The 13,842-nt window shown below is 36.2% G+C and overlaps 1 protein-coding gene across 2 annotated transcripts in view; it reads left to right on the forward strand.

Moving 5' to 3' along the window:
• Positions 1-13,842, forward strand: part of pex14 (peroxisomal biogenesis factor 14) — a 65,609-nt gene that overhangs the window by 29,893 nt on the left and 21,874 nt on the right. For both annotated transcript variants that reach the window (XM_042751314.1, XM_042751315.1), the window contains exon 4: positions 11,488-11,607. In XM_042751314.1, coding sequence (XP_042607248.1) covers positions 11,488-11,607 — 120 coding nt within the window. The remainder of the gene's footprint in view (positions 1-11,487; positions 11,608-13,842) is intronic.

Raw genomic sequence — 13,842 nt, forward strand, 5'->3', positions numbered from 1 at the left:
AAACATGGGTGGAATCGGCATAGTAAAGAAAGCCTTTTTTGCAGTGTTAGGTTAAAAGGACAGTTTGCCCCAAAATTAAAAAATCTATTAAAAAACACCCTTGTGTCGTTCCAAATTCTCATGACTTATTCTGTAGAATGCAAAAAGAGAAGCTGTGAAGAATGTTCACACTGCTCTTTTTACATTCATTTACAATGAAAAGTAAAGAAGGACTGATGATGTTGAGCTCCAAAATGGACAAAAAAGCAGCTTAAGTAAGGTATGACTATATTTCAAGTCTATTTTAAGTTTGTGTGACAAAATGGCAGAAATTTAAATTGTTATTCACTGAAAATTCACTGTTATTCACTGTTTGACAGCCATGGTCGTCATCTATTTTAAGAGCAGCTTGCACATTCTGCTATACGTGTTTGACAGTAGAAAGAAAGGTTTCAGGAGAGTAAATAATGACACAACTGTCATTTTGTTGGATGAACTATCCCTTTAAATATAGCTCAGCTTTAGGCACAGAATGTAGTCCAGTGGACTTTGGCCCAAGATTTTCACGGGATGAGATCATTTGCTTTTAAGGGTCAGAGGTCGAGACCATTGTTCCATGCCCTGGAGGGTCAGGTAAGGGTCGATCAGGCTGCAGAGAGCTTGATCCCAGCTGTGTGGATAAATGACCTATCAGTTGGGACGCTTCTTTGGGATCCAGAAAATTAATATTGACAAACCCTCCTGCACTTTCAATGGAATTGTCAATTATGCTACCTCCCAGCATTTTAAAGCTTTTACTTAATTTAGCTGTTATCATAAATATTAAAGCACTGGAATGCATCGGAAAGTTTTATCGACCAGAGAAGTAACGTGTTGTGAGCATACATATGCATTCACTCTAAATTCAGAGCAGTTTAGGTATCAATCAATATGTGTGTTTGATGCATAACCCACCACTATCTCTCCTATAGCACAAACCCCTTTCAGATCAGATCACCAGCCTGAGTGTGTGCTGGATAGAAATCAATCCGTACGCTGTATTTTGATCTTTTTCGAGAGATTTTTTTTTAAAACCCAGCACTGAAAATGACATTGTGATGTTTTAGTGAATCACTTTGGGGGCAGCAGTGATGGAAATCGAGAAGCACAATGTAATCTGTCTCACTTTATGGCTTATTTGAGTGTTTTGCAAGCAGGTCTTAAAACTTTAAAATCAGTCACATAAAATAACGATCACTTCGGCGCTGAAATGCATATAATTTTTTAAAAATAAAATATAGTCCTTCATAAAGGTCAGATTAGTTTTATCTTGATTACATTTAAGTTTAGCAAGGTCAGCACTGTCCTTTATAACACGATAACTCATCTGTCTCTGCATGCTGTTGATAATTGTAAATCTTAGCACAGCCGTGCTTATCTGACGTGGCTTTTTTTCCTTTTAGCTCTTATTTAAAATGAAATTTATTCTGTCGGAACTAATTAATGGTAAAGGCAGGTGGATTTGGCCTACGATGGTGCTAGTAGAGCAGCAGAGGAAAGCGAGCCTAATAGCTCCATGACTGGTGTAGGTAACTGGAGATAAAATCCATAGTTGCCGGCTGCTGTTGTTCACATCAGTGGCCTATTATGACGTCTCAATATCTTTAGCATTTTCCTCGGTCAGTGCTTCTCGTTAGCAGTAGATCGGCTTCATTTATAATTCACAGCTGGGTTATGCGGCTTAATATGCTGTATGTTTATGATGCAATGTGGTTCTTTTGAATGCGCATGTGAAATTGTATCCAGATCCAGGGATTTGCAGGTTTTGAGGGATATGCATCGTATTTGTTTTTTGTAACAAGCATGTTTGGAGGCTCACATGGATTTCTCAAAGGGGTCTACTGGTACATTAAGTATTAATATGCCAGTGTGCCACTGCTTCATAATAAGTCAACCCCCCATGCCAACTAAAAGTCAGTAGTGGTTAAAGGGTCCCTATAATCCACAAGAACACAACATTTCAGTATGCTTTCTGAAAAAGATATACAATTCCCTCTCTTCAAACATACAATATGACTAACTAACAAACAAACGAAATAAATATACATTAATTTATTTATAATGAACATGTTCAGAGATGGAGTTTGGAATGAATGAATAAATGAATGAACGAACAAATACATAAATAAATAAATATAATATTTCATAACATTAATATACAAAGTATATATTAATTCATAATAAATTATTGATACAACTATAGGAAAATATTATTTATTTATTAAATTATGAATAAATAAATAAATATAACAATAGAAAATAATATATAATTCATATTAATTATTAAATATTAATAAAATTATAGAAATAATATATTATTTTAAAAAAGTATTGAAAATTCATACTTTTCTAATTACTTTTTAATTGCTGTTTTTTTAATCAGCATAACAATTTGAGGACTTTTTTTTTTTACATGAATTTTAATATTTATTACAATTTCATGTGTCCCCTTTTTGCTTTAATGCTATTCAAGCTGCAAGAATTTCCCAAGTTCATGTAAATCCTGATGTTCACAGACTTTTGGACCCTAGTGTGTTTGTGTTATTTGTAATTCTTACATACATGTATATGTTTTGTATGTGTGTATAATGTATATTTAGATTGACTTTGACCTCTCCGAACAACGAAACCAGGTTGTAATGGGGAACACGGTGAACTCAGGACTATCATGGCAATGTGCCCCCAGGGTGTGTTTGAACATCAATAGATCTATAGCTGGAAGACTCGGCCTCATGCTATTGTTATTCTAATTTGATGTTGTATTTTTTATGCGGACATTTGGAGATCTTTGAACGAGGACAATATTTCCAGGTCACTAGCCTTTTAATTACCGACCCTTGTAACCGAGAGGTTATTGATAGAACTCAAAGCACACAGCTGTTTACAACCACAGCCGACGAGTTATCATCAACGCTTCAAGTTTCATTTCTTTCGTTTCCTCTGCTCGCTTATGCAATTTTGGGTGGGATGCAGCTGCTTCCACCCCGAGGACGACTTCGCTGCGATATTGCCGCTTGTCACGTAGTTATGAAAATATGCTAAACATTGCAATAGACAACTATTCAATATCCTCTCAATGGATGTTCCCGATGGGATGATCAGACCATCAATCAGACGGCTTAATTAAGCCAGTATGATTTAGGAATGATTTGTGTGTAGGTACAGTTCATGACGCCTGCTGTTAAGGACAGCTTTTGGATTAAAGTCACAACGACCCTGTTGTTTTAATTGTGGATCGCAATCAGCAACGTTTTGTCAACATGCAAACGGTTTTTCGTTTTGCCTAGTCCTTCAAATGGCAGAGAAGCGCAGGCTTTAAAGTGAGCCGTCTGTAAATCTGCATGTGCTGGAAAATCGTCTTGTGTCAGCACGGAGCCATTTCTACTGAGCCTCACCTTCAACAATGTAATTATGTCACAATGTTGTATCACTCTGAAAGCAACTCGTGCAATTTGAAGGGTAGGAGGGAGACTAATCTAGAAGCAAAGTGCTGAGTAATCTTAAGCCAATTTCTCCTTATTAAATTTCTCCTGAAATTTACCATTTTCCCAGTGCCCTGCTGAGCTCACAGAAGCAATTTTAACGCGCTGTTCTGTGTGTTGTTCCTGCAGTATTTTCTGTGCCATTCCTGGAGTTTGCTCGAAAGTTTAATTTGATTGACGTCATTTATATTAAAGCATGCCTTAAACACGCTAGCCGAAATGACGGATCAGTGGTTATGAAGGTGACCTTTAATTTTCACTGTTTATGTCTAATACCTGTTAATTACTGCAAGGTCATTGTAATAACTGCTAAATGCAGTCACAAATTCTTCAATAGCAATTGTTGTTGTACTCGTCTTGAGTTTTGTCTGTAATCCACACTGTAGTTTTTCATTAAACCATTTGTGCTTCGTTTTGTCGTACACTGCATTTCATATGCAAATACAGCTTTTGTCATTGATAAATGCTTTACAACGGTTTTTCCCAATGTTTTTTGTCTTGTTTGTGTACAGTATGCCCTCAGTCCTATCAGTAAGCCTCAAGTACCCCTTCGTCAACCCCAAACCAGAAATGTGTTCCTTTTAACTCTCATTATACTGGATATAATTTAGCATTATCTTTAATATTATTAAAGCGCCATTATTACAATGAGTCACTTTTAAACTAAAAGCAATCAATACTGTGGGTGAAAAATAGACTCATCCAGTTGCTTCCTATCAAACTGAAGCTGTATGAGGAATCTAGGCTAGAAGCTGTTATTTTATAACTGCATTTAGTTTGATATTGGTTGGTTTTATAGCTTGAGACATTTGATGGGATGGAAATAGGAAAGAGCGGTGTATCGTTGTGAAGTGTGAGATGAGTAAAGAGCACTGTTGCAGAAATTGACCTCCATCCACACAAATTGCCTAAATGCAACTATTATAATGTTTTGTTTCCTTAAAAAATAACTACATAAGGTACCTAAAATTGTGTAAATATAGATTTTATAAATTGTCTATAAAAATCAATGAAAGCATGCATGCATTTATCAACATTTATTTATTTTGATATTTTTATCTTTATTTGATAGGACATTATCAGAATTCATACTGTAACTACACAAGCTGCTACCAACAGAAAATTGCATTAAAAAGTATTTTCATTTATTTTGGAAAGAAGACATTTTATTATGTAATTAATTAATTAATATCAGAATTAATTAATTATTATTAATATATATATATATATATATATATATATATATATATATATATAATATATATATATATATATATATATATATATATAATATAAATATAATATTAATTAATTTATGTATTTTATAAATTTTATTTATTTATTTTTCAGCCTTTATGCCTTTATTTCTTAGTAATGTAATTAAATGGTAATGTAATTTCTGTTTATATGGTAAACAAAACAACATTAAAATCTTACCATATGATTCCTGGTTGATATTTAATATGAGTTCTAACTGTAAGGTGGTGTTGTTGATCTATCTGTCAAGATTTAAGTAAATGAGAGGAGCATTATGGACGTTACAAAGATCAGAGATCAGATTTCAGGTCAGGTCACCTCCCCCCAAACAAAGACACATAAATATACATCCATCTTAATCTCTAAAGCAGTTTAATGTCATATTTATGTAAATATTTTTCAGTTTTGCTCTATATTAACGGTGAGAAATGTCAATGCCCCCATAAAATAAAACAATACTATCTTCTGGTGGAGTGGGGAGTTAAATTGGATTCCTGCAGCAAGCAGCCATAGTGGCGGGCAGCTGATGAAGGGGAAAATAGGAAGCACTTTGATTACATGTTGCAGCGTCTTTACACAACAACCTCTCCTACACGTATTATTTACATGCCGTTATGCTCTAATCCACGCTGAAGGATACCTCCATGATTTCCACTTCTTTCCCTCTCTCAGTATTTCTGTCTCCCTCTCTTTTCAAGGGGAAAGTGATTGGTCTCGGTAAGCATTCAGAGATATGTGCTAATGTTTTCTAAGCAGGTCATTTTACAGTGTAAATTGTGAATTACTGATCCCCCAGCACACCTCACATCATTACATCACTCTTTGATTGGGCTTTCTAAATGTGGGTGTGTATGTACTTATTATCTAGGCTTGCGTTAAGCACTGTCCATAAGCAGAGGTAGCTTAAAGAAGCTGCATGTAATCATTGCTGTGGTGTGTACCATTTTACATATAATTCCCAAAATTATTGTATTGAGGAAGGTCTCTGAACAAGTATTTCTTTGCTTGTTTTCAGACAGTAATGTCTCTATCTATTGCATAATTTCTTGAATTTTGCAATTAGGTGTACACTAGAATGTGGGTTAGTAATATCAATTTACTGTTTTTTTTTTTTTTTTTTTTTTTTTTTTTTTTTTTTTTTTATTTAATTCATTTTTTTTTTTTTTTTTTTTGTTCATGTGACTGTTCAGATACTATTTCATATGATATTTTTTTCCCCCTCATTAGTTCCATCTTTGGATGTATTCAATATTTTATTAATTTATTTAAAAATAATTGTATTTAATTTTTAATTATTATTTAATGATTTTTATATTATTATTATTATTATTGTTGTTGTTGTTGTTGTAGAATTAATTTTGTAAAAAATATTAAGCATTGTGATACACACATTTGATACACCAGTGTTTTAGGAATCAATATTCACTGCACCATTGCTAAATTCACAGCGCCGTTGCAAAATGCATTTTGTTGTAGCTTAGTTTTCATTTTAAAGTATATTGAATTTGTAAATTATTGACCTTTAAAAGCTGGTATTTTTTAATAAATCAGCCAAAAACACTTCAGTCTTACATTCTTGAGTTATTATTTTGAATCTCTCTAATGACTGATTTACTGTATCACAAATCATTACTTTTGCTCATAACTGACTTGGAAAAAAAAATGACGATTTCTTTGTGGCCATTTACAGAAAAATAATTTTTGTGTTGAAAACCATGATACGCAAGCGGTGGAATGGGAAAAAAATGGAAGGTCTCATTACAACTTTGTGCAAGACATTGCAAAAAATTTGAGATGTGAATTTATTGATGAAAGATCTCTGTTTATCGCAACTTAACGTTCAAAAACAAAGGAAAAGCAGTGCAGAGGAATACAAAAAACTGTGTTTTGTGTGAACGGCCCCTCACTGTCTGTGTTATGTGTGCACATGACAACATGTAGTTAAGCGTACCCACATTCGCAACAGAGTATTGTTTCTAATAAATGACATTTTAATTATGAACTACATTAAATTGTGTTCTCACTCAGGGGAAATCACTAAAAATGAAGTGTGCCCGTTGATACGTTGTTATCTTAAAAAACTACGGGCAGAATTTTTCAGCTGACTGCTAGTTGGCAGCGGTACAGAATTTACTGTCCTTCATTTAGTGTCTCCAAGTTGAGTAATCAGGGATATAAAGCGTTTTTTCCTTAGTTTTCCCAACAGAGAATGGATTTTCCTTTGTCTACCAGTCCTGTCACAAACCTCACCCAGCAGCTTCCAGTAAGCCTGCATGTGGACGTCTGGTATGACACAAGCTGCTGAGTTCGGTGCCCGGATTTTTGACCTCACTAGTGTTCTTCCTGTAGTCATTTCATTATGCTTAAAGGGCCATGAGGGACACTGGTGCACTGCAGGTGTAATACCGCTCACGTCATGAAGGTAAAGAAATGGTTCATCATCTCTGATATTAATAGGAAAGAGTTTGCAAGTAAGGTGATGCGACTCACCTCTTGGACAGGAATGGCAATGACCAAGGTCTGCATAGAAGACAAAGCGATTGATGTGGTTATAAATTACTCCACGGCGCCACCTAGGCCAGCCGCTTTTCACTTTGTCATCAGGAGAAGGCGATAAAGCAGGAAAATGACCAGAGTCCTCCTCTTTTTTTTTTAATACATAAATGAATACGCTATGAGAGCGGGGGACATGGACTTGACATGTGAAATCTCACAGAAACGCTCTCGGTGACCTCCATCTTTACGACCTTAAGTATTTTTCTTCATGTTCAATCTGGTATTATTTTAATAATAAGCAATATTCACCAAGCGATTTTGTTCAAGCCTTGTTGGTCTGCTGAAAAAAGAGTGGCCACCTTTAACAACCGTTCAGTAAGCAATTTTATAATTGTCCCTGTGAGCTTGTTCTTACCCTATGAAGTTCACAAGTGGCAAAATTGGAGAACTGCACTTTATGGCTGGATGAGTCGCCTCATCACTCTTTAAAAAAAGGGTGGAGAAAAAAAACATCCTGAAAATAAGAGCCCAGAAAATAGAGCCATAAATAATACAGAGAGCAATGGGTTTTCCTTTAAATAAATACCGATCAGGTTTATGTTGAAAGACAACTAGAAAACGTAGCCTATATATGCAGTTTACAGTATTTATAGCTGTAATATCGCAGTGCCAGTGCCACCGTAACATTCCGTTTCATGCCCCAATGAGAATGGCAAGGTCAAAGCAAATGCTTTGACTGAGCATCTGCTAATATGGTGACTCATAAACAGGCTCTGCGTGTATCAGGTGCACCAAATAATACAGTATAATGAAATACAGAATAGCTTTCCATTATTGTTCTTTTTTACGGTGTCGTCATTAGATGTAATTTATGTCTAAAAAAAAATTCATCTACCGGCAGGTCGATCTGAAATGGAGGTCCGAGGGGTCATTCCACAGGTTTCGGAAACTCTAATAAATTTTGTGTTTCCTTTTTGTGTCCTTTTCCTTTTATATGTAAAATTCACTCTTGTTGTCCTTCTTTTAAATTGGATCTCAAAGGTCTTTCATTTGTCGTCCTATTTTCTTTGTAATAAAGGCATCAGAGGAGACACAACAGCTGAGTGAGTCCGAAAACCTGAAAGAAAAGCAAACGTGTTAATGAATTTGCATGCATCTTATTGGGATGCGCGCCGGACACCTTTGTAGTTGCGCGGGGGGTGCTACTTAAGAATTCAAATGACGTTACGAATATGTACATATTTGTTCATTACATCCTTAGAAAACGACCCCCTCGTTCTGAGGTGAACTCACGAAAACGTGAACTTCCTGAGAGCGTCTTTATGGCAAGGTGAGTGGGAGGAAATGAGAGGGGGGCCTCCAAGTCTCATTCAATAGTCTGCCACCATGCAGTCTGGTGTGGTCAGATGAATAGGGAGTCCAGGGACACATTATTGCTTATTGGACAGTACAGGCTGACTGCACCAGCTCAGCACATGGCCATGGCTGCTTCCTGGCACTTTGAATGCCATGCAAGACAGGATGACCAATATTTGCCTTAAATTATTCAACATTTTTCAGGGTCATTTCAACCCCCACAGAACCTGCCCTCCTTTTAACTTTGACCTCAACTTAGAGATTTCTGCAAGAGGGGTGAAATCAGCTACATGGGTGGTATAAATTTTGTTAATGTCATTCTTGACAAGTAAGGGAGAATATGGTTATATTGAGAGAGATCTGTGCCATAAAGTCTGAAGTTAACATTTTGCTGCTGTGGAAGTGGAAACTTTGTATGATTTAGAGCTATTTTAATTTTTTTATTTTTTTTAATGAGGTGGTGTTTGAAATAAGTATTTTATGCTCACCAAAAATACAGAAACATTTTGTTACGTTTTAATTGTTTTCTGTTTTATTGTATTATAAAATCTAATTTATTTCTGTGATGGCAAAGTTACATTTCCAGCAGCCATTACTCCAGTCTTTAGTGTCACATGATCCTTCGAAAATCATTCTAATATGCCTATTTTTTGTTATCAACTTTTTATTGTCTTTCAAATATAAGCAAAAGAACATCATTAGAACAAACAATCAAGGACGGATGAATAACAGACATATTATTATAAATAATTCTATAGTCAAAGAAAAGCAAGAAATAAAAACAAGAGAAAAAAACAAATAATTAAATTTAAAAAAGTGTTAATAAAAAATAAATAAAAACTAATATGCATATGATTTGATGATCAGTCATGTTTTATAAAGGCCACTTTTTGTCTGTAGCCACTAATGATTTTGTTATGGATATAAACACATATGATTTGTCATAATATAAATTAATTATTATTTTTTTTAAACTTTGGACAACAAGGGTTTTTTTTCTCCTATCTATATGTGCACTCTCCCCACTACATTTTTCCCATTGTTTTTATTAAACATTAACTTTTCTTTAAAAAAAAAAAAAAAAGTTACATTTTTACATGATTAATTGCTGTAATTAAACTCTCACACAGTTATAAATTGAAACTTTTACTGGAAATCCATGAAACGCAGCAATAAAATGGTGCGATAAACCATGCATCCCTACCTCTGCTGTGTTTGTGTGCTTCTGTATTGTTTTGCAGTGTTGTTAGTGTGGTTCTATGAAGTGTGACTGTGATTTCATACCCAGCAGACAGCAGACAGGGCTGAACAGGCTCAGACTCTGTTCTCTGCCAAGCTCCCAGCTCTCTCCGCTCTATTTAAGCACATGTGGCACTGGCATTTGCCACATTTATGATGTGTGTATTACAGCGCAAAAACAGCTTGCTGTCTGCTCTTTAAACAGCTCAATTTGGAGCAAAGCTCAGCCTTTTGGCTCTCTGGCAGGCAGCCGTGCTGTATGAAAGCATGTGGAATAGAGTAGCGCAATGCCCAAGGGGATATCTCCAGTAAACAGAGCAAGAGCGCGCGCAAGAGAGACTAAATACGCAATGACAGACGTGACACACTCCAGTCTACTGTGGACAAACAAAGGTCAGAGGGAGTGTGTGTGTGTGTTGCAGGATACAGTAGATTTATTAAATTGATATGTGTAACTTACAGTTTAATAGAAACTGGAGCCTTTTTAAACCATTGGCTCTAAATGGAGATGTTAAAGCATTTGGGTTTTATGTGCCAATTGTAGAGGAAGCCCATAATGTTTTCCCGCTTTTATGTCTTCATTAAATGTCAAAGCACAAGTACATTCGACTAACAGGCTTTTCCGCCTCTGTCTTTCTTTTCCCAGTATTTCTCCGGGCTCCATCGCCGCTCTGTTTAGGCCTGCATAGAGTCGCTTAATCAAGACGAGACGCAGACCAATGACTGCGTGCAGTGTTGGAAATAAACCAGCTTTTTATTCCACAAAAGGAAATATTAATATAAGATTTTTTTTTCCCCTCTCCTGTCATTTTCCATCAGGGACCTCTATGCAATTTAATCACCACTAAAATCATTAAAAAAGATCTGAAGATTAAATTATATTGGCATTTGCAAAATTATGTAATACATTTACATTACAATGAAGAAATTAAAATAATGCATTTTATCTGTCTGGGGTTCCGCTGAGCTCTACCTGGGGAAATATAGCAGCAGGAAATGGACAGACTGTGTTCTTGAGAACTGACTGTAATGGAGAAGAGCTCAGAGCTTTGGACCTCCAGAGCTGCTTCTCCTGCCGCCTATAGTGCTATTAACCCAGTTTAGCGAGAGTTTTAACATTTAGATCTATTTGCAGGTTCCAAAGGACAGTCAAGGAGACACTTCAACTTAATATCACCACTTTTTCCTCTCATATTACACAGTTTTTCAAGTCATTTCTGGAGTTTTCAGACACTTTCATTCAATAGAACCGTGCCTTGAGGGACAAGGCACTGATTCTTGAGTTTTCAGAGATGAAAGGTTACAAATAATTTTGGAACAATCTGTTCAGGTTTCACCAACGTTTTTACCTACAGTTTCTTCACTAATAAAGTGTTTTCCTTTGCGTATCACTCAGTATCAATCAACACCATCAGATACAAAAGTAATGTCAAGTATTTAATACAAATATTTATTAGCTAGGCTACTTCAAATGAGGAAGGTTTTCTAAAAATACCTAACTATTTTTTTACACCTTGTGTTAAGGAGTAAAAAGTGACCATATATACTATATATGCATAATTACTTTATATATTAAATATATAAATTACATAAGAATTTGTTGATTTGTTTAATGTCATAGCACCTTCTCTCCATGTAGGTCTGACTGATGAGGAGGTCGATCAGGCCATCCAGCGGTCCGGTAGTACAGAGGAGCCGCTCACTGTAGCTGTTCCCGGGCCCGCACACATCGCTCACCCTGTTCCACTGGCCCCATACAGTGAGTATTACCACAGTCGCTTTTACTAGGATAGGAGGTCTACCCTATAACCCTTCCACTTGCCCACACGCTGTATGTTTTTGCAGTCCATGTGCTCCTTAAACATGACTCTATAGCCTAGTCTAGTAGATTTTCTCTACCAAATGGTGCGTGACTATATTAAATGAGTCCTCCAATCTCCTCTGTGCTCCCGTAATCTTGTTTAAACCTTCGCTGGTACATCAATTCAAAACAGGCCAACTGTGTGGAATACCTTGGAATATCGTGCTGATATTTTTATAAGCGTCCGAACATAACTATTATCTTAGACGAGTGGTTTTCAAAGGAAATGAGTGGCATAGAGCATCCCATTTGCGTAGGTACATAATTAATTCTGGCACGGCCTTGCGATATGATGTCCGCGCCGTTACGACGATCTCTGGTTGGTTGGCCCACCGAGGGCCTTTCTGCAGCCGGTATCTTTATTACCTCCGCGGGTTATGAGTTCCAGGCCGGCCGCTGATTTACCAATCCTGAATGAAGTTCGCATAATGCTTAACCTGTATGACAATGATTCCAGATGTATTCCACCCTCATTTATTGCCACCCTGTCCTTGACTCCCCGTCATCTCATGTTTTGTAATGAAAGCGATGTTGATGGGATGGCCATGTAGTTAGGCTTCAGCGCCACTAGAGTGGGGGGTTTTATATCAAAACGGCTGTGAGAGAATGGCATAATGAGGGGAGAGTGAGGAGATCTTCGCGGGGGTCAGGTTGGAAAGAGGGGGTCCCTCTCTTTGATGTCCTTGTTATGGGGACGATGCGTCTGGACCCGCATCCATCTCTGTCGGAGTAATGGATACTCTGATCTCTATTTTCAAGCAGCAGAAGGACAGTAGGGCCTTTTCTGAACCCAATAAATTTGAACGGAGATTGGAAAAAAGGGGAATGGAGGCCATGCTCACACCTTAAGTGACCAAATAAAAAGCAGGAGTGGAAAGTGGAGGTGGAGGGGCTACCCATGTGGAAGAAGGACCTCTGTTTGGACCTCGAGTTGAAGTAGGAGATTGGTCAGGGCCGCCGGCTAAGCTCAAGGACTCTGAAATCACCCAAGCTGCCATCATGCGTGTCTTGCACGCCATGCTCCCGCAAGGACACTTCGGTTAATGTGGTGTTTACCATTGATACAAAAAGCTATGTTGTCAGAAGTTCTTAAAATGGAAGTTTTAGGAAGTTGCAAGTTTGCGGATGTTTTTGATGTACTTTTTGGTAGAATGTCACCTTCATTCAGCAGAACTGAGCTTCAGTCTTCAGACAGGTTTGATCCTATGAGTGACAAGGCACTGATTCTTGAGTATTTCTTAAGGCCGGGACACACCAAGCCGACTTCAAAGAACCTAATATAACACACCCTTTCATGGTCATTTTTGTATTAAGTTATCATGGCAAATTAGTTATTTATAACTATTATTTATATATATTGATGTGTGTATATATACATCAATAGTATATATTCAGCATTCAAAATGAGGAACAAGGATATACGAGATATACGAAGATATACAAAATGAAAACAAAGCAGTGCTTGCTTACCATTTATGTTGATAACTTTTCTTATTTTTTTTATGTGTAAGATCACACAACATTAGAACAGCCTTCTGTCTGTGCCGCCTTCATTCACTTTCACTTTAATTCTCGGGCACTGACTCATTCGCTAAACTGAACATCCAATCAGAGTTTGTCTGAGAGGCTGTCTGAGAGTCGCACATTAGTCTTGAATAGTTAAATACACACATTAAAGACCTTATTTAAAGCAAAAAATAATAATGTTGTGATTTATATCGTTACTGTAAAAAAAAATGACTCATACATGTATCGTGATATAAGATTCTGGTCATATCGCCCACCCCTAATATGAATTATTTTGGAGTAATCTGTTCTCTTCTATATGACTACTTAAAATGAGGAAAACTTATCTAAAACTACTGAACAATTTCCTTACAATTTGTGTTAAAGATTAATAATGAAAGACAAAAAATATGCACAACTACTTTATATCTGAAATTATAAACTTTTTTTTAATATGTGCTTAATATATCTTTGTTTTCTACTACACAATATTTTAATCAAGAATTAAAACATGGTGTAAGAGATAATTTAATACAATAAAAAAGCAAAATGATACATTTGTGTAAAGAACAGTCTAGTGATCTAATGTAAAATCTGCTATTTTAAAAACTAATTGCAAATTGTGGA

This window comes from Cyprinus carpio, chromosome B23 (genome assembly GCF_018340385.1).
Source record: "Cyprinus carpio isolate SPL01 chromosome B23, ASM1834038v1, whole genome shotgun sequence".
NCBI lineage: Eukaryota > Metazoa > Chordata > Actinopteri > Cypriniformes > Cyprinidae > Cyprinus > Cyprinus carpio.